Raw genomic sequence first — 27,609 nt, forward strand, 5'->3', positions numbered from 1 at the left:
AAGCATAGTCTTCTAATTAAGAGCTGCCAAGGCAAATTGCACACCAGACACAGCAGTCATAACAGCTTTCTTCTACAACATGTCAAGGAACAAAGCTGTTGATATAATAAATTATAAAACTCATTCACCATCATGCCTCAATTCCTTCTGCAGCATGAGAGACCTCAAACCTTTTTTTTTTCTGGCAGCACAGAGAAATTCTAACCGGCCCATTACAGGTTATTCTAAAAAACCCCAAAACATTCTTTATGCAGTACGTTAAAATATGTAGAAATTGTTTAATATAGTGCCATACTTATGTATTCAGGCAAATGAAAGACTGACATATTTTTCCCTTTATGTGTATAAAAATTAGAAACAATCTTTTTAACTGTGTACCCTACCCTACCTAGACCTTTTTTTTGCCTGCATGACCAGGCTTGAGAACCCCCCTCCATCTGGCCCTCCCAAGGTCCCAGTTCTGTTTTCCAACGTGACAGAGCTGCAATAGAAGGAATTTGGATGGAGCTCTCTCACCAACCCACCCTAAAACAGACTGCTGATTAAGAGTTTTGGCCTGGCCCCCATTCATGCTGAGAAATGAGGTTTGTCCAGGTTTCCTCTACCTTTGGCACATGTTTCAGGAACTGAGCTATTGTGCACAAAGGCCAAGTCCCTTCCTCCTCCCACTGGCTGCCCTTTAAAAGAAGACTTACGTGTATGACTTCTCTTTGTTCTGTAGTTCAGTTGCAGTAATTTTTCATGCCCAATGTTCTAAACTTTGAGCTTGAAATTATGAAAATTGCAAAAAATTTTGAATTTTCTGTGGTCTGTTCGGTATCCTATGGGGTTCCCTTCAAAACTAGGTGAAATGATTAATTCAGCACTGGCAGAATTGAAAAAGTGGCATAGCTTATAAAACAAAATCACTTTTTTTCCCTTGTCAGAAATTCAGCCCAAGGAAACAAGAAATATTAATGAAGTCTCTGACTGTGTCTTTCAGTAGCTTGTTATTTGAGCAACTCATTTCTGCAGCTCTACCTTATGCCAATTTGCTTTGCTTCCTTTCCAGTCACTAGGGGTATATTTAATAAGCTCAAACATAAATCATTCACCACATGCAAGGTAATTATTTATGAAAAATCTGCATATTTTCTTTTTCTCTGGATTTAGGCGAATTGGAAAAAGGTTTCTTATCAATTGCCACTGAATTAATCCAGAATTATTATTAAAAAATAGTTGGGTGTTTGAGTCTGTTCAATTTCCCCAGGCAAAAATTCTGATTTAAATTGATCTTGGCAGAATCAGGCCCCTTAATCTTCCACTTGCAGCAAATGAAAAGCTGCAAATAAGGGGAGAAAAGAGCCCCTATTTGTGACATGCTGAGATTTTAATTGATCCCCTCAATAAATGCTGTTAATGAATGAGTATTGAAAGGGGTGTGAGACTGATGGATACTGATGTGAATGTCTGTATAATATCAGCTGTCATTTACATGCCTAAGGACAACTTCTAGAATTGCATATGAAAAAGGGAAGATGGATAGAATAAATTAAAAAGGAGATGATAATAGCCTCAGAATGGTGTAAGAATTTAACACTGTTGTGAAAAATATTTCCTGTACCAAAGTTCCTGTATGACAATTTTCTCTTATTTAAATAATTTACTCATTTTACAGTTTCTTCATACATATTTAGACTTTTCATTCATTTTCATTTAGTATCAACTTGCCACTCTTAAATACCATTCCAGTGAAATGATTTTAGGAAGTGGGCTTGAGCTCTACAGTGTGAGGAAAATCTTGATTGATACTAATATCATTTTATACCACTGAAAAGTGGGCAGGCCCTGACAAAACTCAGTCTCTGATATAAAACTGGAGCATGGCTGCCTGCATTATCCATGACTCTAACCTTAATGCTCTTGTACAACCATTCTGACAAAGCTCTGAGTCCAAGCTGCAGATGTGATTAAGTTACTGAGTCATTTGAGGGAATCTCAGGAGAGCAGGCAGTTTGCCTCTGCCAAAGGCAGATACCATCAGCCTCCTGTCCTTCTTGAGAGTCGTTGAATTATCTTCCTCTAGATGAAATATTTCCAGTGATAAAAAGCCTATAGTTTACTTTTGAAATGAGTATGATGGGAATAATTAGGGAAGAATAAAAAATGAAAAAGCAATGTAGTCAGGCTGTAACACAGATCACATTTAGCAGTCACAATAACATGATTAACAGGAAAAAAAAAAAGTAGAAAGACAAGGAGTCATTTAAAAGCTCCCTGTGGCTTCTTGTGCCAGTAGAGACACCTTGCCTGACCCTGCAATGTTCCACAGGACATAAATCTTATGTCATATTTGTTAGTCCCGTGTGGGTGTTTCACATACCCAGGGTTTTACAGACACATGCTGAGTTCAGGTACAGACAGCTGAACTGAAGCCCAGCCAACAGCTTTAGCTGTCAGCTGAATTTGTCCTGGGCTTCCCTGCCTGGCTCTCCTTGGGCTCCAGGGCTCCCTGGCATGGGGACACCTGACACAGTCATCTCCGCTTGGACTTTGCACTCCATGGATCACTTCCTGAGCTTTGGCAAATCACACAGGTGACATCACATGATGAGGGAGAGAAAACATTCATGAGGAGTTTAATGGATTTCCTGTGTCACACATGTGCACTCACATTTGCATATATCAGACCCTCGTTAGCAGATCTTGACATGCATGAAGATTCTTATTCTTACAAAAAGCACATGCCTCTGAAGTTGTCTGCTTTATTCTGAATTTCAGACATGCAGGAAGGTGATATAAGTCTCATCTGAATTTACTGGAATCAACACTCTAGCCAGTTTAAGTGAGGTTTTAAGAATCAAACAACAGTCTTATCCCTTTGAAGACTGCAGTCTTTAACAGTGCTGAAATAAATTCTCATTTTAAAAGGGGTTATGCATGTCATCTCATAGGTATGATAAATATTGAAATTAAAAATGTAATTAAAAATTAAAATATAATAATACTTGAGATATATATTTCTTTTGTTCCAGTCTCTCTTTCCTAAACATTGACTGTTTTTCCCTTTCCCCCCCTCTATTCTACTATAAGGTTATTATTTGTAAATTATTTGTAGTGGCCCTGAATAAAGTGCTGCCTTTTGATTTATTCCACCTCAGTCAAACCAATATGACATTATACACAATCCTTTTACTTTCTAGATGTGAAAGCAAACATCGCTTATAGTAAGAATCAATTGAATGAGACTTTTAGAAAAGCCCAAGAACTCTAGAATCTGTGGTTTATATCTTCATCTCTTTGCATTTTGTCTAAACGAGGAACACAGAGAGAAGGTTAAGGAAACCCACTTAATGTTTGACATTCATTGATTTATGCTATTGAGTCCTACCTACTTATCCATTAACTTTTATGTTTCATAGTTTCACTCTATAGTTAAAAAAATAGGTGGAAAATGTGGTAACATCAGACCTCTAATTCTTTCCATTGAGGAGGAACAGTTAAAAAAAGTTGTTTTGGAAGGGTTTAGGATGTACAATTTCATTTAAAGCAATATGAAAAATTCTTAGTGTTCTTCTGTGGGTCTGCAGAGGGGCTGAAAAGAAGGGGTTGAGGAAAGAGGAGAGTTGCATATGAATTTTGACTTTTTAGAAGTCCAAGTTCAGTCTGGAATTTTGTGTGAAACTTGGGTACTAAAGCATTGCACTTGAAAGGCAAGCGCTGGTTTTAGCTGGAGACTTAACCAAAGCTTCAAACACAGTCAGTTCCTAATGATGGTTTGGGGAGATTTTAGGGTGAATCAGCTTATTTTGGCCACGTGCCCAGAGCAGATTTTACCCTTGCTGGCATCCTTAAGGCTTCATCTGGCTCCTCAAAAAGCTTAGGGTAAAAGTGTGAGAATTCTGTGTGTCACTCCAGGATTGTGCAAGGCTTGCCTGAGGTTGACTACAAACCTTCATTCTTCCTAAGCAAAACCTTGAAGGGAACCCATACTTGATTCCTGGGAGAACCAGCATTCACATTTTCTCCCATATCTTACTTAAATTTTTCTTTTTAAAGGTCTGTTATTGCAGCCTTTATTGATTGATTATTAATACTACACTCAATATTTCAATGATTCTCCATCATAAAAACACCTCCTTGCCACAAGTTGTAATGTTCTCTGTTCCTGTGCATTGATTGCCTCCTGTGAGGGTCCAATCAGCAGAATACATTGGGCAAATTTACAGTAATCTTGGTCTCATATGCTGGTCTAGGAACTGCAAAATTGCAGCAACTCAGGTATTTCTGCTCACTAGAAAAGGATCTTCTAAAATAATGGTCAAATTACACAATAATAATCTGCTTCAGTTTCTGATGACACTGTTAACATGTATTTTAGAAATTAAATTCACTATTTGCTCTTAGGGTAAAGGGTGTCTCTAGCTGGATGCCAAAGAAACATCATTTCTCCACAGCATGAGTTTGATGCAGGACAGCTTCTTTGAGATCCTTGCCATGCAGATACTTGATCAGCTCCTGTAGCTGTTGGGAATACTTGAGTGCCACTGCAGAAACTCTAGTGGGAAGAAATTTCAGTGGGAGGAAAGACATTTTTCATTTACTTCCAATGTAAAAAGCAGGCAGGAAAACATGCCCTGGAGGTACATAGCCTAAATTGGGTTATTCATTATCTCAGCTGGCATTTCTGAATCCTTGGCCTATGTTCCACCTAGCTCTGATAAAACCTTTCTCCCCATCAGCAAGAACATCTCTGGTTAGAATAAAATAAAAATCACAATAGCCTTTTTTTTCTGCAAATGTAAAGGTATTCTATTTCAAAAGTGATATAAATCACAATTATACTAATGACAAGCAGGAAACATCCAGAAAAAAGGTGGGGTGTTGGTTGGTTTTTTAACAATATTTTTTCAACCACTTTTACTTTCACCTTAACATGCTGAAAAAAAATCTGCAAATATTTTCTTTCTCTTTGCTACATTTGTGTGTAGGAGCACCATTGTCTCAGAATAAAGATCCTGGGGGATTGCTACTACTGCGTCTCGGGGCTCCCAGAACCCCGCCAGGACCATGCACACTGCTGTGTTGAAATGGGGCTCAGCATGATCAAAACTATCAGGTAATGCCTTTTCCTCCCCCTGATTCATTGTTTCTGGCAGTGTTCTGAACTTCCTACCTGAGAATGTTATCACTAGATAAGCAATTATTCTGTTGGTTCAAAAATCTCAGCTTTATCACTGTGAAAAGGACAGGACTTTTCTGATCCATGTAATGCGTGGGAAAAGTTGCTAAAATGATTTTATTAACCTGTGCTACTTCAGAGATGTAACACAATAGCTGTGTGTGCAACTGAGAGGCTTCACAGTTCTCGGCAGTTCTCACTTTGTACTGTTGTCAGTTTCAAGAGGAGACTGAAGAGGAGGAGTCTGAATTGCTTCCTATAATCCCTTTAACAAAATTAAACCACACTACAAACACAAAATAGACAGCTTTGGTTATCCTTTAGCTTGAAAACTAGCTCATAGACAAACTCATAAGTACTGAGATTTTCCAGATGAACAAATTTTACCTGCTAAATTAGGTTCTTGCTTAAATTCACCAGCACTGGAAGTATTTTAATGGAGGAATGTGTTCCCATCATGTAAATATAATTATGTTGCTGCTACGTTATTGTATTTTGATGCAATTACAATTAATAACAATCATATTTCAGCAGCCTGTGGATAGAGCTTGTCCAATGAGTTACCATGACAGTGGTTGACATCTAGTACTCCAAGAGAGGTTTTGTCTGTCTTTTAGAAATTTATGGGTTTTTACTGATACAACATATCAAAAAAAATTTACTGAGCTTATCATAGTCAAATACTTTTTCTGTTGTTTCCTTCCCTAAAATAGTGTTGCCTAACATGAGCATTCTCCCCTTTCCCTGGATGTTTTGCTGTCCAATCTCTTTTTCTGCTTCTTGTCCAGACCTCTTTGCCCCTTTTATCTGGGTCTGTCTCATGACATACATCAGACACTTAATGCACACTGCAGCTGCATTACTGAGCTCTTAATAGAGAGAGAATTTGACTAAAATTAATTAATGGAAAATGTAACTGAATAATGATTATGCAACAGTGATATCTAAGAAGACTGGATTCAATTATCACAGGCTAAATGTTGAATAAAGTAATCAATACTTTAGTTCTGGAATCCCCACAGTGAAAGTGAAACATGAATTAGAGAACACAGAGATGAAAAACTCTACCAGCACTGTTAAAATTTTTTGGATACACACATCACATCTTTGCATTTCCTTGGTAATACCACCTGCAGACAACCCATTGTAAGCTCTTTTTCTTCAGACAGTAAATCTCTCTCCATCTCCTTACACATGTGGAAGTCTGTAACATCCTGTGCCCTTCAATGAACAGGGTCTTGAAGGCCGCAATCCAATACTGAAATATTGAAATATTGCTCTATTTTTAGTATCTTAAATGACAACTACAGTCAGTCAGAGCCATGACACAAAGTCCATCAGGACTTGGGTCATCCATCACAGACTACTTCAGTTCCGATTACCCCCAATTTATTTGATAATCCCAGTATCTGATTTTCTCTCTATGCAATGAGGATGGTTCTTCCCCCAGGCTTTTCTGTTCAGAGTCTTATGTTGCTTATCTTAATGTGTGTTCACTCAGTTCACAGGGAGGACCAGTCCTGCCATGGAATATTAGAAATACTTCTGCCCACATTTCTGAGAAAATTTGGAGTTATCTACATTCTAATAATTAAAATTAAAGAAGTAGATACATGTCTCACAGTTAAGAATTAAAAAATACCCTCTTTATAAAAGTGAGTTTTTTGTCACATTGGTCCCCACAGAATTTTACCATATTTAAAACGTGACAGAAATGACATTTTGATGATTAGAAAATTTTTTATCTTCATCAGAAGATTGCATAAAATAAATATTTTTTTAGTCTACAATAATAGGGGATGACCCAAGATATGCAAAACCATCATTCAGATTGGAGAGCTGCATTGAAGTTATACAGACAAACATTTCTCTCCATTGATATGGGCAATGCTGTACTGACCAGTACAACCCTTCTGGTGAGGCAGCACCCCAAAAACCCCCTGTGATCTCAGGATACCATGGCTGAATACTCCTTCTATTGTCCTTGATGCCTCCATGGTCAAAGGGAATAGAACAAGAGTGTCGGGTCCATTCATTACACAACGTGTGAAATAAATCTACATGGACAGACTGTCTCACTAGGGACTTTCAAGTGTTTTCATGCAGCTCATATCCATACAGCTAAATTGTTAATATATTGTTAGTTGAGAGTCCACAATTTGATTTTAAGCTTGAGTCTTGCAGCTCCACTACTCTTTTTGCAGATGAAAGGAACCGGTTAGAACTCAACAAAATAATTCAAGATCCCTGTAATGTTTTTTTTTGCATCACCATGCTTTGTTAAAAATCTCATAAAAGAAGCAGTATTATTGTTATTCCAGTCTGTCTTCTTGTTCTTTGCTCTCTTAACTGTTGAGAACAATTGATGGGTGACTTTTAACCACAAGAAGATGGCATGGAATCTGATATTTACTCCAAAGTAAGGTGGTTTTGCTCCACCACATTTAGGCATGAGAAAAAACCCATACTCCATCTGTGCTGCAAAATGCAAAGACCTGTAAATTCTGTTTATCTGCAGCTGGAAATGTGAATTAAATTAAAAAGGACAAGGTTTTCACAAGGTTTTCTTTTGTTCAGCTGGTTTGCACATCTTTTGACGTGCAGCAATAACTCTCATTTTGTTTCATTTTATTGTACCAATGCTTGTTGATGGAAAGGGGATTCCAGTGGAATGTTACTCATGAGATGATAAAGATTTAACAGTTATCATTTCGTGATAATTCATTTTAACAATTATCCCCCAAGCAAGTGGCTGTTAGGAATAGCACCACCTTCTCAAATGTCCTTATTCTTAAAATCTCCATGACTGCGAGTAGAGGGGAAGGGAGATTGTGTGAGACTCTGCTCCTCAAGGACTCACTTTCATTCTGTAATGATGGAAATGGCACAATATACATAACAGTGGAAATTCAAACAAACCCTTGTGCTGGTGTATTTGTTTGGTGAATCAAGGAGTCCTGAGTAGTTTCATTTGTTGGATCATTTCCCACTAAAAGCCATCTGAAAGAGTAACTATTATGACAGAATAAATGGTCCAAGCATGCAATATAGGCTAAACTCCAGAAATTAGATAACAGCTTGTCTTCATTAAAAGTGTGTAATTAAGTACTAATATTAAGGCAAATTCATGAGAGAGGGAAAATAAAAGGAAAATTTTAAAAACCCAAACAAATACACAACCAAAAATACCTCAGCTTTTCAGATAACTGACTGCCCTGGCAGGATTCCTGCTTTTAGCTTGAAAAAACTGCTTTTATCATAATCTGTTGAATATTAATGAAAATCATGAAGTGATCAATTCCTGTTAAAGAAGTAACTCAGGCGGTAAAAGAGACAGGAATTTTTTTCATATTCCATTATTTATAAATTGTTTAATTAAGTAATTATATAATAATATCGTTTATCCAGTTCTGGATTCCTTCCATAGATTATTTCTCCTATGATCTACAAGGCTCTTCCTATGATTCACAGAACAGAGGATGTATTCAAAAACCCAAATCTAAGGCTTAACTTCATTTCTCTGTGGTGGTGGAAAGGGATGTTGTGACATATTCACAAGTTCAACCAGCACTTTTTAGACAGTTCTAAGATTGAATTTAGGTTTCTCACTGAGACTTGATCATATTGTCACCTCCACATTTCCATTTCAGCCTTTGACTGAATGGAGAGAACATCAGAATAGATTTTCTTTCCATGTTTTTGCTGCTGGATGATGATATGAACTAAATCAGGTAGACATGAATGAGTTCATGCACTTCTGTGACCTCTTTCCTCAAATGCACCATGAAACACAGTCAAGGCCACGTTGGAAAAATGGCATAGGATTGTTTATATATACATATGCATATGCATATACATATACATATGCATATACATATACACATACGTGTTTATGTATATGTATATATTTATAACATACATATCAAATCAAAAAGCAAACTTCTATTGTGTGTGGTCCCTTGTACTGTATTATTTTCCTGCTTCTCAGAGCAGATTGACATAAGAAAGAGGAATACACCAGTATTAAATCTGCCCATGTAGTTGCAGTTTCTGTCTGAACTCAGAGCAAGTCAGTTATATTAGTGACAACATGAAGCTTCTCCAGGTAATAGTTCTGCCTACATTAGATTACAGTTCTAAATCCAAGTTAAACTCATCCTGGTGCTATTTTAAATTGGCTCCTTGGGAAAATATCTACATTAAATTGTAAATTCAACTTGTGTAAAGTTCACCTATGAAATGCTACATCCCACAGGTCACATTGCCTGCACTGTACCATTCAAAGTGTTCAGTAGTTTAGTGTATCCTGTTACCAAACTTTTCTAAAATAATGGATATCTCCCTCATGGGCATGACACAGTTCCCAGAGTCACACTGAAAAGATCAATTACCTCACTTCATCTACTATCCTGTCATGTCAACACCAAAAAGCATTTGAATTCCTTCAGGAAAATTCCATAATTTTGTTGAGTCCAACCAAAATGTTCCCTGTATAACTGAACCTTATGATCAAAGGACATTTCAGGTAGCAGGAGACACAGGAGATCACGTATCCATCCTTCTGCTCTCAGCAGAGTCAGCTAAAACCCTCATTTACTTCTACCAGAATACATGGACTTTCATATTTCACCTGCATGAGGATGATAATGACCATGTCTTGATGGATAAATTGAACAATCCCAGAGAATTTTAGCCATCACTGAGAAAAAGTGGAGCAGACTGGCCAACTCCACTCTTCTGAAGTCATTTTGCTTTCAGAACCAGGCAATTGAATTCAAGTTACCTACTAGAAATGATCTGGAACAGGATGTGAAAGGGCTTGTTGAGAATGAAAAAGCATTCTGGATTGTTTTAAGTATCTGAAAGCATCGTCAAAACCTTGCACAATTGAACTGGCCAGAACAGAAGCAGCCTGTGTGTCACTCTCAATCTTCAGGGCCAGAATTCCAGGGCACTCAGATTTTTGACAGTTACAGAAAAGACTGAAAAGGAAATTTCTGACTTTTGGCTCACCTTCTTCATGCAAATAAGAAAGGTTTAATTAACACTATAAAAATCAAATACCCATCAAAGAATGCTGACTAGGAGGAAATTCCAAGATTCAATTAAAATCATTGCAATGTTTTATCTGTGGTTAGACTGAAATGAGATGAATGGCAAAAATAACACCAGTCACAGTTACCTCATCCTGGATAAGGTATCAAAGCACTTGTGAGGCAAAGAGGGCTGCTTTAGAGATCATCAATAATGCATTTTGTGCGTGCACTTTGTCAATGTATCTGCAGAAAGCCTATAAAGTAGTTGAAGAAAATAAATTTTTTTAATTAGAAGCTTCATTGACAGTTGAATAAATGTAAGAGAGAGAAGAAATAGATGTGGAATACCTGAGATTTTGCAAAATGGACTCTCTTAAATTTTTTTCTCTACAATTTTTTATCTAGTATCATGCTATTATTTCTGACATTTTTTTTTTCTTAATAAGTTAGTTTCCACTATTGATGAAGGTGATCCCGGATCTGTTATTTCAGGCTTCTTTTTCTTATACCTGTATGTAAACAAGACCTCCTAAAATATGTGCTAGTCTGGCCGTTGGATAGTTAGATTTGACCATGATTAAATCCCCTTCTTTACATAATTCAGAAATCTTTTTCAGCCCACATCACTCCCAATTTTAAATAAAAAGAATAGCTCCATGACTTCTTACATATTAACAAATCACCTAACTTTTAAACTTTTTTAATCTTTGCAGAGAAATTTTGAAATAAAGCAACCCATTTATTCTTTGTTCAATTTAATGTCTTAGAACAAAAATTTTATGAAGACTATTCTTTCCACAACAGGTTATCAGCAGTTCTCCTTTCAGTCTTGTGTTGCAAATAATGGAGTAATTTGAATGAGACTAGATCACCCTTGTGCTTTGATTCATGTCCTGGGCAGGGCTGTTGAAGTATATTTCAGACTATGCATGTTACTTCATGCAATCAGGTCCCCTCCTTCAATTATTTTCCCACCTATGCTCACAGGAGCTGTGCATGCCAAGAGGATGCAAAGGCGGAGCCCTGCATGTGCCCCAGCCCTGCAGCAGGCAGAGAAACAGAAAGTCCTCAGCCAGAGGGTGCAGGCAGGAGGCCAAATCCACTCTGACTGCTGGGGAAGAGCTGAGATCAAATATCACCTGAGCAGCACATAAAGAGTTGCTGGGAGACTGTGGGAGACAGATAAGGCAAGGGGGAGAGGACCTTGGTTAGTGTCTGCAGTGCACTGCAGGAGGTGGTGTGGACAGCACAGCTCTGTGAGGTTTAGGACAAATGCAGAAGTCCCATGTGGATGATGGAGGATGCCAAAGCCTTCTCAGGCCATCCCCACATTTTTATGACAAAGGAAAAGTTAAATCCAGAAATACTTAGTGGCCACTCTGGAAATAGAGGGGCACATTGCTCAGTTGCAACATGGTTTGTACCTGGTCTCTCCAGGGATACCTGCATGTGTTAGTTCTTGTACAAGATACATTTGTATCTGGTATTTACCAGACCCCAATTTACAGTATTTAAAAAAGAACAGAACGGAATGGAATGGAATGGAATGGAATGGAATGGAATAGAATAGAATAGAATAGAATAGAATAGAATAGAATAGAATAGAATAGAAAAGAATAATACGCTATTTTATTTGAAGGGGCCTGCGGTGACCATCTAGCCCAGCTGCCTGCCAATTCAAAGGTCACCAAAGCTAAAACATGTTAAGCCCATTGTCCAAATGCATCTTGATCATGGGCTTGGGGCATCAATCACCTCAGCAGAGAGCCTGTTTCACTGTTTGGCCACAGTCATGGTGAAGAAATGTTCCCTAAATGTCCAAGCTGAACATTCACTGGTGGAGCTTTGAGTTATTCCCATGATACTTTCAGTCACTGGATCCCAGGGAGAAGAGCTCAGCACCTCCCTCTCCCCTTCCCCTCCTCAGGAAGCTGTTAGAGAGCAATGAGGTCACATCTCAGCCTCTTCCTTTCTAAACTAGACAAACCTAGAGCCTTCAGCTGCTCATGACAGGACATGACAGTTGGTAAAATAGAAATTAAATTGGTAAAATAGCACGTGTGTCTATACATGTATACAGAAAGATTACATAAATAAAGGCTATTAAAACATTTTATTAAACTTAAGCCCTTTTTATTGATTGTATTTTTCAATGAAAAGCTTTTTGTTCAATTATTCCTCTAAATACAATTATCTTTTATTTCAAAATAAGGAAATCAAATGTAAAATGAAAAAATAATTAACTTAGTCTGAACAAAAGAAAAAGGCAGACTGGGGAAAAAAATCATGTGAGGAGGTGTGTGACAATTCCTCTAACAGTTATGAGTGTCAGTTTAGATATTTTTATAGCATATAAAAATTATTCAAAACAGATTAAAATCTCACACTTTTATTAGTTGCTCTCACAACATTTAAAGTGCTTCAATGTGGATGATTTGTTGCATATCCCATGTTCCAGAGACAGATAATTCTTTGCGTAATTTTGATATTTCGTTTTCTTGCTTGCATACAATGAAGGAATTTGTAAATGAAAACTATAAACTCTAAGTATAAGAACACAGATAAATCTCTTCGAAAGTTTCTTTGTTTATTATTTTATGATTTAATATTTTAAACCTTTCTCTCTTAGATGAAATATGTTGGTTTCCTGATGTGATGAACAGGTCTTGTAGGCAAACTACTGCACTGAGACTTATCATATGGCTGCCTTTCTCCAACTTTTCCTAATATTAAGGGAAGGGAAATGATTAATTCCTTCTTTTCAATTTTTCATTTTTGTGCAACTAGTTTCCATTTTAGAACTCTTGGTTTGGTTGGTTTTTTTCCCCTTACAAACTGAGCTGGTGCTCCGTTGCAACAATGAAAGCCCAAGTATTGAATGCAGAAAGAAATTTACCCTTTTCTCCTCTGCAGAGGACCTGTCAAGGTCATTACTGATGCATCTGAGGCAGGGGTAGTTAACTTCAGAGCGGTTAAATAGAGCTGTTTATTCTTTCCCTGCTCTGTAGTGTGATCTTGCTGTGCTTCTATTGACTTCAGTGACTGCAGGGATGAGGCTCTTTACAGACACGCAGCAGGTTTATAGACCAGCAGTAGCAATGTGCTTTTCCTATCCTGAACACACAATTTAAAGATTAATGAACACAAGCTCTAAGACTATTTCTGGTGCAAACAGTTATTGTCACACAAACAGAACTAGAAAAGCAGTCTCTTAACAAATATGCTCATATTTTGTTTATTTTTGAGAGCTGAAATTGTCACCACAACCCCACAGAATGGAAAAAACAGATTTTAAACTCACAGGGTTGTCGTGACAGAGCAAATGGTGTTCTGACCAAATCTAATGAAAATAATCATTTGACAAAAAGTAACTCTGGAAAATCCGAGTCAATAAAATAACATTTTTTAAAAAATTGAAAATAAGTAAAAAATACACAAGAATATAAAAGAATAGACAGGTTTGATGAAAATAGTTCCTGTTACTGAGCTGTCCACATTGTTCCTGACTGTTCCATACTGTTCCAACAGTCCTGTACTGTTCCTGAACCTTTTACAAGGTACCAAGCTAAAGCACTCAATAAGTCCAACAAAATATTTTCACTCAGACATCTTTTTCTCTCTCTATCTTTCCCTGTCTGATTGAAATAAGAAGAGTGCCACTGAGCCATGCATGCAATTAAGTGCTTAATGATAACCTGGCTTTTAGAATAATTTTATCACTTCTTCTACCTTTGCTATTTTGAAACTTCTCTCTTCATTTTACAGGCTAGACTGCACTTTGCAGCTAATTGACATCATATTTTACATCATACCCTTTTCAAAATGATATGGAAAATTGTGGGATATATTTTCATAAGTCTGGTCTTTTTTCTTTCTTTGTGTTTTGTTTAACAGATATGTCAGATCGAGAACAAAGCACGACATTGACATGAGAATAGGGATTCATTCTGGGTCTGTTCTGTGTGGAGTGCTGGGCCTGAGGAAGTGGCAGTTTGATGTCTGGTCATGGGACGTGGATATTGCAAACAAACTCGAGTCAGGTGGAATTCCTGGGTAAGGCAAAGTGTATTTCCCACAGTCAGAAAACATTGCCAGCACATTGCACTGTTAATCTTGCCAAGAGATTAACTGTTTTACATCATTTCATCAACTATGACCTTTTCTTTTGCTATTTTGCAGTTGGAAAGGATTAGTGAGGCTATAGCCAAAGAAGGTAGAAATGGTCTGCTTGTAGAGCCATTTGAAAAGACAACACAAAAATATTTATTTTTCTTTGTTATCTTGATTTTCTCAAAAAGATCCATCTTTTGTTTTCAGCCCTTATAGTCCTCAGAGGTAGCTCAAATTTCCCAGTTAGATGTCGACCATTCATGAGATTTTCCAAGCTTCTCTCACCTTTTTCATTCAAATGATACTATGAGATGCAAAGCTATAATTTGTTCTATTTTATAATGCACAAATTGTGGGAAGAAATTATATTTTCCTGGGTCAATAGTCTAATAGCAAGTTGTTATGAACAGCAGGATCTCTGTTAATATAATTTGTCAAAATAATTTAATGCTTTAGTAGATGTTTTGAGATATTTATCTTAACCTGTCTATATGTGAAAATGTATGGTTTTCCACTAAAAAAAGCCTAGTTTCTTTCTGTATCTGAGTGTCTGATGTGGCTGATTCATCTGAAAGCTGAATGTTATTTCTGCTTGATATGGACTATATATCCGGCTAGTTTGGAAGCTACAAATCCTAGATTTGAACAGTTGTGATTGCAGGAATCTTCTGTTCACTTTCAGTCCCACCTGCCATAGATGAAAGATGTAGAAAAGATCACTTAGAAAATTCCAATTTTATCCATGGAATTTGGAAGCAATAGCAGCAGACATCTTTATGTGGAAAAAATCTTAATGGTGCTGTCACCTTGAATGACAGAGATTTTAAGTCATCAAAACTGAGTCATGTGCTGTCCTCCCTACACACGCATCTGGATCTGTCAGAGCTGTCATGTTCCCAGGAAATTGGAAGGAAATTTTCTTCATATATTGCAAATGCAGGCCCCTTCCACATTTCTACATAGTAAACCTTTATTCTAATATATCTTCTTGGAATTAGCAGAAAATGAAATTCTATATGCTTTGAGAACAACTTCTGTACTCTGCATATGTCACCCGTGTGTAAAATTTCAGAAAAAAATTTCATTGTCTGCTGCTTGTCCCATGTGATAGGCCACATGACTAAGAGGATGCTTTGTTCACATGAGCAAATTGATCATCTAAGTTTCACCATTCACACCTGCAAAAAGCAGAGTCTATTGCTGTTAATGTGTGCAAGCTGTATGACTATTGATGAATAACCCAGAAAATGCACAGATAAAATGCTATAGATAAAATGCCTGGCAGGTTTTCAGTCTGCCAGAGCAGAGTGATTTCCTGGATACCAGTGTGCCAGCAGAACAAAGCCTGTGTGTGACAGCAATGAACCAAGTCCCTCAGAATAGTGATTTACATCAGAGTTCCTAGTGTGCAGAGCAGATTTAATAGATCAGTTAAATTCATTTCAGCCTCACCTTACTTCTCCCTGCCACTAGCATCCAAATCCCCCTACTTATTGCAATACTGAGGTCATTCCCTTTCCTAGAGCAGCTTCACCAGGAAAGCTGCCCTGGGGTTGTGAGCGGTGCTGCTCTCAGGGTGTGAAACAAGGGCAAAGATGAACTGCAGCATTTTCCTGAGGGCATAGTGGAGGGAGGCAGCTGAGGATGGGAAATGTCCTTTTACCCATTCTGAGAGCAGGAAAGGGGCTCAGCTCTCCCCCTGAATTCCTGTGTGTGCCCCTGAGCCCCATCCACCTCGGGAGATGCAGGGAGAGATTGCACCTGACAGAGGGAGCATAACCCCAGACCAGCTGCCATGGGGAAGGCTCTTAGGAGCACTGAGAAAAAAATGGCAATTTCCAGTTTTCTGAGAGTAAAAAAAGTGTCTACAGCACCTGAGAAGGAAATCTTGTGATCTTGTAGTCAGTCACATTCTTCTGCCAGGATTCCATTTTCTAATAGTTTTTACTTAATGTATGTGGTTATTACTCTGCAGTAGTGAATTGCATAAATCCTAGGTAATAATTAATTTTCAATGAGGTCTCAATGACAGGTATCATCTAACACTGCAGGCCTGATATGCTTTCAAGAGTAGGTCAGGCAATATTTTTTTACTTCAATACTCAGGTTCCCAATGTACTGTATTTGTAGAAAATTAAAAGATATCTCTTCACATTTTAAGTTTTTTTAAGCAAGCAGTACAAAACATGAAGCCAGAAAATACTTATAATCTGCCAACTATTTATTAATACCTGACCCATTTAAGGATATCACATTAATAGCTATCTCCATACTCTGGTAAAGCTGTTATCATAGCCATCACAAAATCCATATTTCAAGGCCTTATTTCCTACATTATATTAGTTGAATCTAAAAAGAGAGATATTCACCTTGGCAACAAGTGTATCACTTTCTCTTTTTTCTTTTTTTCTTTAGTTTTAGGTTAGTATTTTACTTAAATCAATTTAGCCTTTTTGGATTTCTAAGGACTAGGAAATTCATCATCCTTCTGAGAGGTCAAATGCTTTGCTGTTTCAGTCCTGGACAAAAGTTGCTTGTATTTGAAAGACATTTTTACTGGGTTTTGTAATGAGTTTTACTGATTTTTCACTACAAAATACTAGTAATGTCTGTGATTATTATAACAGCATGACTTTAGAAAGAGAAAGCTGTACAAAACCTGAGAAGAACCAGGGAATTTGAGACAGCTTAAAAATGACTGGGATACAAATTTTTGATCTTTAAATTAGTTGTTGATATTTAATAGTCCACATTGACAGTTTGTGCCAAGTTGTGATACTCCTGGGCACTTCACACTGCTTAAATACAACCAGGACTTTTTTTTCTAGCAATGCATATACATCATATATACTCTTATAGTGTTTTATTCCACCAAAATATTATGCAGCTCAGTTCTGTATTGGCATCCTTTGAGTAACAGAAGGGAGTCCCCAAGGGACATGCTAGGACCATTTCCTTCACAGGAGCAAGACAAACTGTGGTGCCTAAGAAAAGCAATGTAGCATGTGTCATCAAGAAAGGATCAAGAATTTCAGCTCACTCTAAATATTAGGAATCTGTATGCAAGTCTGTCTTTCAGAAAGTGACATGCACTCAAAGTTTAAAAAATCAGCTGGTTTAAAGTCACTACAGCTATTTTATTTGGGCCAGATAAATGCCTAATGAACAACTCTCACTTGATTCATGATGCTGCATTGTAGAGTGCAGCATAGCTGACCATGTTGATGGGCTCTAGAGGTGTCTGCAATTCTTCTACATCCAGGAACATGAAGATTCCTTAAAAATGGTTTGGATAGAAGACATCCAAATTTCTATCATACCACTGCAAAATTTGAGCTCTTTTGGATATGATCTCTTATATTCAACTTCACTTTGGCTGAAGCTTACAGAACTCATTGCATGGTGTTAATAGAAATCATTATGTTGCTTGCCTTTGCATAGTTCTCCTATTTCCCTCATTCACTTCAGGTGCAATCAGACCACTAATTTCAAATGTTTAAGCTACCTCAGGAAACTGAAAGAAATTAAAGACCTTCACATAAACTGCTCCAATGCCTACCATTTATTTTTCTCTCAACATACTTCCCTGAAGTACAATTTTCTTTCACTCAGAATAGCATTTTACTTGGGAAGGTCCCCCATTAAACTATTAAATATGAGCAAAGGTATCAGGTGTGGATGTCAGAGTGTTTTTCCTGTGACAGGACTTTGTGCATTAATGACATCTTATTAATGTAAACATATTTTGAGGTTATTTGACCACAAATAAAGCTCATGTTTTTAAATGCACTACTTAATTTTCATTGTTTGCAATATAAAACCTTGTGTTTATGCATGATGTTAAACAATATAGAGTTCAAAACCTCCTTCTAACCTGTGTATAGTAGAGCACAATCAGTATTTTCTACTACTTATTTCACCTATGCAGGAGGATTCACATCTCCAAAGCCACTCTGGACTGCCTGAACGGGGATTATAAAGTTGAAGAAGGGCACGGCAAAGAGCGCAATGAATTCCTGAGGAAACACAACATTGAGACTTTTTTAATTAAACAACCTGAGGAGAGTCTTTTGACTTTACCTGAAGATATTGTGAAAGAGGCTGTCAGCTCCTCTGACAGGAGAAACAGTGGAGCTACATTTACAGAGGGATCCTGGAGCCCTGAACTCCCATTTGATAACATAGTGGGAAAACAAAACGTAAGTCAAACTTCCTTTAAAGTCACTGAGATGAATGCATGATTGAGTGCGCTTCAACAATGGAGGCCTCAGAGGTGGCAACTTCATCCTTAACCTTTATTCTAACATGTACTGTAACAGCAGAGGATTGAACAAATTGTTTCAAGGCAGAAAAATCATGTATCTAAACTGGGAAAATGCCAGTGAAGCAGAGATTTTGGGTTCATTGTTTTTTTTTTCTTTTTCCCAACTGAAATTAAATGCTGCATGGCTTAGTTTTAATTGAACCGCTCCATGAAGTAATTAAAAATAAATCTAATGTTACTAAACTATTGGAACATTCTAGTGAGAGTGTTTATCTCATTGCATAGCTTCAATGGAAGGCCATCAAATTAAAGGGATGAAGGAAAGGGCATTTTCCCAGGGGAAAACACATAAAGTAGTTTATAGATATGTGAGGGAAGGAAAAAAAAGCACCTTGTGAAATCAGGTTCTTAATGTCTCACTTTTTTAACAAAAAAATATTAAAAACTCATACTCTAAGAGACATTTAAAGTTCACTAGCAGATGAGTTAGACTTTAAGGACATCTGTAGCTCAATAGAAATATGAGATAATAGCAACTTCTCCTGATCAGATATTTTCCAAAAGCACTGCATGGCTGATTGCAGCAGCCTGGGAACCAACAATTCTTGTATGGTAAAAAAACATCATTATTGTTTAGAGGAATTAAAGATGCAAAGGTTAAAATGCCCTCAGACTCCACTCTTCCCACTGCACTTGGAGGATTGATGAGTCTTTATAACACCCGGTCAGCTGAAGTTTTCCTTCATTTTCTTTGAGGGATCTGAAATGACATGATAGATCCTCTCTTCTGCTGCACACCCTTATTCCTACTTGTCTGAGCTGTCTGTTGAACATTGTTGTGTGGAGGTCTTGCTTTTGTCAACCGTCTTCTGCTTCTTACAAATGTGCTCAGAAGTGATAAAATCTCACAATCAGTCAGCCCACAGCAGTGTCTTCATCTCTTCAAACTGAATTGGAGCATGGCACAGTTTGCTGTTATATAAAACACCTGTTTTATATGTGTTCTGTACATCTGTGCATCTGCATGTACACTGCCTTACAGTATTTTCTGTATTTTGTTGACCTGTCTCTATATTGTCATTTCATTAGGAATAGAGATATGGGTGCATGCTGCTGTGAATATCTTGTGATCTCTCTCTATATCTTTCCCTTTAAGATATTCCAATTTCTGTAATCCAAAGAAATCTGGGCAGAGTAGGCTTTCATTTTTTTGGTCATTTTCTCAGCTAAACCTGACCTTGATGCTAACAACGAGAAATAAAAAAAAAAAAGGATTATTTTTTATCCATTTTTATCCAATTATTGAACAACTCCTAGTACTAGTAAAAAGGACTTGAAAGCAATTGAAATAGGCATAGCTTAACAGCTTCTTTAAAACTTTTTTTTTTCTTATAGCAATAAATAATCTACTTTTAGAGCAGTTTCTCACGGGTTTTTTTAAAGAATTTGAAGTGGTGTTGGGAAAAGCTGTAATTTTATATAACACAGTTTAACAATAAGCCTTTTGGTGGAGACAGGATTTTAAAAATCTGCTGTTCCATGTATGATTCAATTATTATGTAATTTTTAATTTACAGTTGAGACAATAGGCAGTATTGCTCATAAATAATGTATTTTAGCTAAAAAATTCAGATGATGGATTTAAATTATACCAGGATGTAGTAGCATTTTCCAGAGGTGTGTCAGTCTTGGACAGAATAAGCATTTAATAACACTAATTAAGCAGCTTAAAGGTCACTGTCAGCAGCAGGTTTTGAGAATTGTAGAAGCAGCAACCCAGCAGTGAATCACTCTGTATGTTTGAATATTTGCCAATTGAATTTAAATTATTTCTTTACTCAATATAAATTACAACAAAATTTGAGCAATTGATCACATGTATCTTACTTTTAACTCTAGTTATGTTAGGAAGCATGTGAAAAGAAATCTCTGGGGTGTTCTTAAGCTAAATTCAAATTTATCCCAACACACACTCATTATCTTGAACTGGTGTTCTATGAACAGCCTGAATCAGTGAATTGTAGATGTGTTTATGTGAGTAAGAAACAAATAACCACTTTTTATGTAGGCAGTCACAGATATTAGCAAAAACTACACCTATAGCCCCGTTATCACTATGTGCCCTTGCTTTGATTGTCAGGCAAGGCAAGGGTGAAAGTTCTTGTCTGAAATTTACACATGCCCAATATAAATGGAGGTTTCTGGTAGTGAAACATGTGCCTAGGCTTCTTACTTAAAACAAAGAAAATTGTACAGAAATTATTTTATTTCATGAGAGAAAAGGCCTCCTCCTCTAGAATGAATTAATGACTGTTGGATTTCTTCCATGTACCTTTGAAAAGGTACATAACATGGTCACTGGATGTGCTGGTGGAGGCACCTGATGGGCTTGTCAGGATGTGAATTAGGAAAAACAGCATATTAATATGTCTGTCTTCTGTAGGTGTACGTTTGCACACCTTAGTAGTGGTTGTCGCAAAGCTTAACAGTGAGCATAGAAACTATACTATAAGACTGCCAAGATGACAGACAAGTCTAAAGAAAAGGGTGGAAATCGGTTCAAAGCCAAGGTACCCGTGTGTTGCAGCTGCCCCATTGTTATTATTGTTGTTATTTCTGTGCTGAGATGCCCCAGCACTCCCCAGCTGTGCTCACCACTGACCAGTGGTACCATGGAGTCCCTGTGTTTTGTGCCACATCTCCTGGCTCCTGAATATTGTCCAGTCCCCAAAGCATCTCTGCTGACCACAGCTACATGTGATAGGGAAACTGAAAGTATCTGTAGTGTATATTGGAAGAAACAGAAGTTTAGACACTGAGCAGGTAGACACCAAACTTGTACACACCCTCATTTAGGTGTCTTCCTCTTGAGGTAAATCCTACCTCCAACCCGTCTTTTTGAGCACGTGACCTTTTATTTTCCTATTTCCTTCCAAAACATGATGCTCACAGTATGAAAAAAGTAATTCAAAACCTTCCTAAGATTTTCTAAATGACACAGATTAAAAATTTCCATTCTTGTTGAGATCTGTGTGCTTGGACTTTTTTTACAGGAAAATTTCCCAGAAAGGAATTAAATCTAATCTTTTAAAGTCTCTATAAAATTTGTCTAAAGTTGGAAGTTTATTATTTTTGTTTGTTTTAATTCATCTTTCCATTTCAGATGCAAGTTTGGCTAGGGTTTGTTGTTTTGTTGGGTTTTTTTTAAAGACTTTTGTGTTTGATCCTGTATGATCAATGGTTATTGTCAGCATCAGAAAACCTCAAAAGCCCATTGGAGAATTCACAACTGTGTCTTCCATAGAGCTGCTCACAAAAGTGAAGGAGAGATAATAGGAAGAATCAATATTTCTTTGTGTTTGCATAAAGAAGCCTTAAAAGATGCAGAACAAAGAAGGGGATAAGAGAAAAAAATGTGGTTAGGATTTATTCTTTAGACAATAATTTGCATGATGTTTTTTCATTGCTTTTATACCTAAACACAGGGAAACATTTTTCTTAAGTATGTGCATGTATATGAGGGAGAGAAAATGATGAAATAAAAATATTAATTTCCTTGTTATATTGTGAATATAAATGCAAATTCAGAGTCTATTTTTGCAAAATACTACAGGCACCATGGTCATAGTGGTGATGTGTCATGTTCATCTACCATGAGATGTAAAACACTTCATACATTCAGCAAGGACACAAGCCTTCATATCAATCACAGCTTAAAATAGAATTTTAACCAAAATATAGTTGCTTAACAGGATGAACTGAGATTATTTTCCTTGTATAAATAAAACAAAATGCTCATCAAAAACATTAGGGATGTTCTCCACCCTCGTTTCCAGTGCAGAAACAGAAATGCAATGTAATTCTGAGGAATCAATTTACACACCACCATCTGATGTGATCTTATCCTTTAGCAGGGACTTCAGACACACTCATGTCCTTTCAGACACCACAAATTGATAAAAGCTTTTCTTCCTAGCTCAGTTTAAAAGAGATAAGAGTACTTAAACTAAAGTAGTGTCACAGTGTGTAATAATATAGCATTTATCCACTTGCCTTGATTGTTTCTTCCCAGGTCAAGATATGAGTTCAGACATATCTGAAACCTGAGCATGAGAAAAGTTTCTTTGATACTGTTTTTTTCTCCTAATGTTGATAATAGTGATTTTCTAGACAGGAGAAGGGAAGATTCAAGTTGAGTGTCATCCCAAACCTTCTCTACTGAAGCCCTTTTTCTACTAAACAAACAGGAAAACTGTTTTTCACTTTGAAACAGAGAGAAAATTTTCTGCCTGTATTTTGGGATCTTAAATTACTGTTAATAAGATGGAATATGAAATACTATCTGTGACTACAGAGTCCATGGACTTGATTTTAGGATTGTAAGGAAAGTTGTCACCTGGGCTTTGGCAGTGGGTACTTGAGACCCTTCCTGTGTTTTAATGTGCTACCCAGATTCATTAGAATATGTTTGCTTACTATAGTTTGAATATTAACAAGGGAAACCTGCCTATAGCATTTGCCCAATGTAATCCTGTGATAAAAAAGAATTTATATCAGAAAATTCTTTTGTATCATCCCTGGCTTTTCAGGGGCATCTGGTGACAGAACATCCTGAGTTCCTGATTCAACAATGCCCAATAGGAGACAGAGCTGAAGGTCTTTTCAGGAAGGACCTGTGGAATAACTTTTCTCAGGCAGAAATTTATTTTCCACCCATAATAATGCTGAAATGTCTTATGCTATGATGTATGAAGTTTCACATCCTTTCCATTCATTAACATTTCTTAACCCTTGGGAATACTACAGTAGTAGAGTTTCTTTTCCCATTCAAGTGGGAAAGAGCTGCTTCACTGTGGTTTGTGTCATGAAATGGGAATGAGTTATTCTCTTTATGAAAGCAAACTCTATCTCTTTGCTGAAGTTGAAACACCCTTCATACTATATCTGCTAGAATTCCTTTGTGAAGCAAAAGTATTTTCATTTTTTCCTTTGATTAGTCATTGAAATACCAAAGGAATAATGCATTTGAGATGATAATTTAAATGCTAATATGAATTACAGTTAAATTAAATCATATAGCCTAACTGTAATGTTAGATTGGCTGAAATATACCAGTAGTGAAGAAGAACATATTATCTAAAAACCCAAGCTGAAGTAATCAGAAATGTCACCTTCTTCACTCCTGACTAAGTGATCTGTTCCTTAACTACACACATGCAGTAACTTTGAGATAAAAAAATCTTCGTTACTCCTTTGTTGTGGATTTTGTTTTATATGGCTTCCATTCTTATTTACTAAAACACACCATTGAGTCAGATATTCTGCTGTGATTTCGGTGTGTACTCCCCTCATGCATGCTTTAATAATTAAATATCAGATTTGGAAAGTGGAATATAGTCCTAATGCTCAGTGCAGCTACAAACCTTCTAACCTATAAAAAAGAAGGCATTAAAATGCCCCCCTTGATGTACTGTATGTGTCTAGTGGAACAGAGTTATTATTTTACACTTCTATAGATTTCATTGAACGAATTGCATGGAATGCTGTAATGGTTTGCAATGCAACATGAACTAAAACATTGCATTTTTAACCCAAGGGGACCAGCAGGTTTATTCTGTTTGCATGTGCTTTCCCCTAGACTCTGGCTGCCCTAACAAGAAATTCAATAAATCTGCTTCCAAACCATCTTGCACAAGCTTTGCATGTCCAGTCTGGGCCTGAGGAAATTAACAAGCGAATAGAGCACACCATCGACTTACGGAGTGGCGATAAATTGAGAAGAGAGCATATCAAGCCTTTTTCACTGATGTTTAAAGACTCCAGCCTGGAGCATAAGGTAGCTGGGGCTTGGTAGCTGCAATATTCACAACTCAAATTGTAATAAATGTTCACTGAAGTAGAAAAGCTGTAGGTTCTGGCCTGTGTTGTTTTTTTCTTGCTTTGTTTTTCTTTTTCATTTTGTTTCAGTTTTCATAAGGCGGGGCTGAGCTAGAGTTCATGATACACAGTGACATGATGCAGGTGCTATAATGCTGAAATGATTGCCTTTCCTTGTTGGAAAATATGTACACTGAACAAACTCAGTTTCTGAAAACAACAACCACTGGCTGGGTTGAACTTGGCATCAAGTACAAGCAGTTTTCTGTCAGATGGCAGGTTACTTTGGCGCTAATGGTGATTGAGCATATTAATAAACTTACATTTCTATTCAAAAAATACATATCTATATTTATATAGATATGTTCCTTCCATTTATTCATAGAATCCCTCTGATGTCTTCTATGCAGCTGCAGTATTTATTTCAAGTCAAGAGTAATTTTTCAACTCTCTGTTTTAAACATCCCTCTTAAAAACCTGTTTCTAAGAGCTAAATATGGTTTGTGTCTTTGCTTCTCCTCAACAGCAATATGATCTCATTAACTTTTCTTTCAGTCTACATCCAGATGTAAGTTATAAGTTTTAAAGGATAAGGTAATGGGAGAACACTCCTTGAAAGCTGATGGCATGGGGTGAAGTTGCACAGGTCTCAAATAATTTCACTGACTTTCTTTGATAATCTCACATGCTATGACAGTGCAGTACAGCAGGTCTACAATACTATGTGCATTTGACTGAAAGGAAATAAAAATAGCAGGGAAATGAAAGCATGGAGGCATGGAGGTTCACTTCTCTATCAACACACTTACTTCCACTGGAAAATGGACATTTGTACTTGATTTATGAGAGACTAGTCCTCGGGAAGGCTGATTAGTGAGAGCTTTATCCCAACTGGAAAAGAAAAATTCTGCTTGAAGTCTACCTAAGCCCTTATTGCACTAGTAATCTTGAAGAAGAAATAACAAATGCTTGCTAAAACAGAAATACAAGATTGCATTTCCTCATGAGGAGTTACACTGAGACACAAGGTAGAACCTCCAAAACCAAATTATCCACAATTAATTATCTGCTGAAAAGGAAGATATGAAGATACTTCTTTCAGTGCAGTCATCATGCAAAGCTGACACAGACCCAGAGCAAGAGAAATTCAAGATCTCCAATATCAAATTAATTACTACATAAAGTCCCAGAAATCATGAATGATCGTTAATGTTTTCAAGATACAAGATAAAAAAAATATGGTGAAAGAATCTGTACTTTTTGGTTAAAGGTGGAAACAGCCTGATCACAAACAACTTGAGGAATGAGCAAACTTGTCAGTGGCTCACTTTCCCTTACTGTGCTATTTAATCACACAAGGGCTGAGCATGGGCTGATGTAAAAGGACACTGCCCAGAATCAGAACCCATATCCAGAAAATAAACTCTCTTTTTATTTTATATTTCACAATTATCAGCCACGAAGAAAAACTATCGGGGTAGTGTAGAATTCAATTTAAAAGGAATTTAAGAACATAAAAAAGATCCATGCCCTAATCCACCACATTACATAAGTCAGATTTAAATTATTAATAAAGTTTTTAATTGCATCTGAATGAAAAATGTCTACTTAAAAGTTAAAATTTTTAGCAGATTTGGTACATTTTCTTCCCAGTAAGATATTTCCAATTGAGAATTGGACTGCAGTCTTTGGAGAATTATGCTTTCATTCAATATTTCCTTAGGTGTTAGTCCCAACTAGTAGCACAGGCAATAGAAATATAAAATCCATTCAGCAATGTTGACTGAGTCTTCTCTCTGTTCCACAAATTAATTGGTTTCTCATATTAGGAAGGAGTGAAGTTCTAAAATATGTCACCACTGCTTTATTTGTTCTGGCACATCCACCACCAACATCTGGGCAGGCTCTGGTCAGCTCCTCCTTGCTTCTGCTCAGGGTGCTCAGATAGTGATGAGGGATGTACCAGGATACAAAGGAATGGTGTGGATTAAGGGAAGATGAGTCATAGTGTCCTCCTTGTTGTGGACAGGAGGAATTATCTTATGGGACAGCATGGGAAATGTCCCTTCCCTCCTGCATGTACAGTAATTACAGGTTTGTCCTTTTAACCTTAGTGTTTAACCATAGGTTTCAGGAAGTCATGGAAAAAGTAATATTTGAACTATTTTCCTGCAGAAAACAGCTATTTCATCCATCCCATCTTGTTACTACCACTTTCTCCCTTCTTCCAGTCCATTTAGGAAATACAGCAAATTCAGGTTTAAATAGCTGAGATCCTGGCCAAGAAGTGTTGCCTTTACCTCATTCAGTGAGATTGTGTTAATGTTCTGTACCTCAAATGACAGAAAAGTGAGTAACCACATGAACAATAAATTACATTTCTTCCTCCAGCATTAGTAACAGGACTGCCATGATGTGGGATCATGGGGTGACATGAATGGATCTGAAATGTTACAATGCACCTCTGTTTAAACAGTCTGGGTTGGTTTGATTTTTTTTCCCTACAAAGCAATCCCAGATATCAGGTTTACATTAGCCAGGAAATGTGCAGATCTCTTCATTTAAGATTTCAAAAGGTTAGGAAAAAAAAAACCAAAATAATTCTGGAATCAACATGCACAAAAGTACCATGGAGCTAGCACAGATCCTGGTTTTCACTGGTTTAGATAACTGCTATGTCACTGCAGTTTAAGCCATTGGAACATCTTGCCACTCCTCTCTCTTTGTCCTTCTGTGGTAACAGGAAAATGTGTATTCCACAGCAGGCAGTAGCAGTCACATTAGAGAATGGGTTACCTTTCTCAGGCATTATTTTCCATATGAATTCTGCAATCCTTCATTTTTCATAGGATTTGTGCAGGACCCCACCTGGTATATCTAATAGATTCTTTAGTGAAATTGACTGGTCATTACTAACCTGTATTTCACTCATTAATGCTTGATATATCATTTAGAGACAATGTACCCTCAATTTTGCTAGAGATTTTTTTCACAAATAGCATGTATGCATATCATCACAGGAAGGTACTTCTGATGGTAGTATGAAAAGATACTAAAATTTCCAATTATATAATGGCTCATAGGAAAATCTGATCCTACTTCGGATTATTAAACTAATTAAAAGATATCATCATGATGATGTCCCTAAATATCAGCAATTT

General features: G+C 37.0%; 1 protein-coding gene across 2 annotated transcripts in view; it reads left to right on the plus strand.

The window, feature by feature from the left end:
• Window positions 1-27,609, plus strand: part of ADCY8 (adenylate cyclase 8) — a 116,537-nt gene that overhangs the window by 56,110 nt on the left and 32,818 nt on the right. The window contains exons 5-8 of one of the 2 annotated variants that reach the window (XM_054276668.1): window positions 4,971-5,098; window positions 14,092-14,250; window positions 18,236-18,506; window positions 24,210-24,407. In XM_054276668.1, coding sequence (XP_054132643.1) covers window positions 4,971-5,098; window positions 14,092-14,250; window positions 18,236-18,506; window positions 24,210-24,407 — 756 coding nt within the window. The remainder of the gene's footprint in view (window positions 1-4,970; window positions 5,099-14,091; window positions 14,251-18,235; window positions 18,507-24,209; window positions 24,408-27,609) is intronic. The other variant, XM_054277482.1, reaches the window with a different exon arrangement.

Source organism: Melozone crissalis, unplaced genomic scaffold, assembly GCF_028551555.1.
Source record: "Melozone crissalis strain CALT ecotype California unplaced genomic scaffold, PUWL_Pcris_2 ptg000002l_1, whole genome shotgun sequence".
Classification (NCBI taxonomy): domain Eukaryota; kingdom Metazoa; phylum Chordata; class Aves; order Passeriformes; family Passerellidae; genus Melozone; species Melozone crissalis.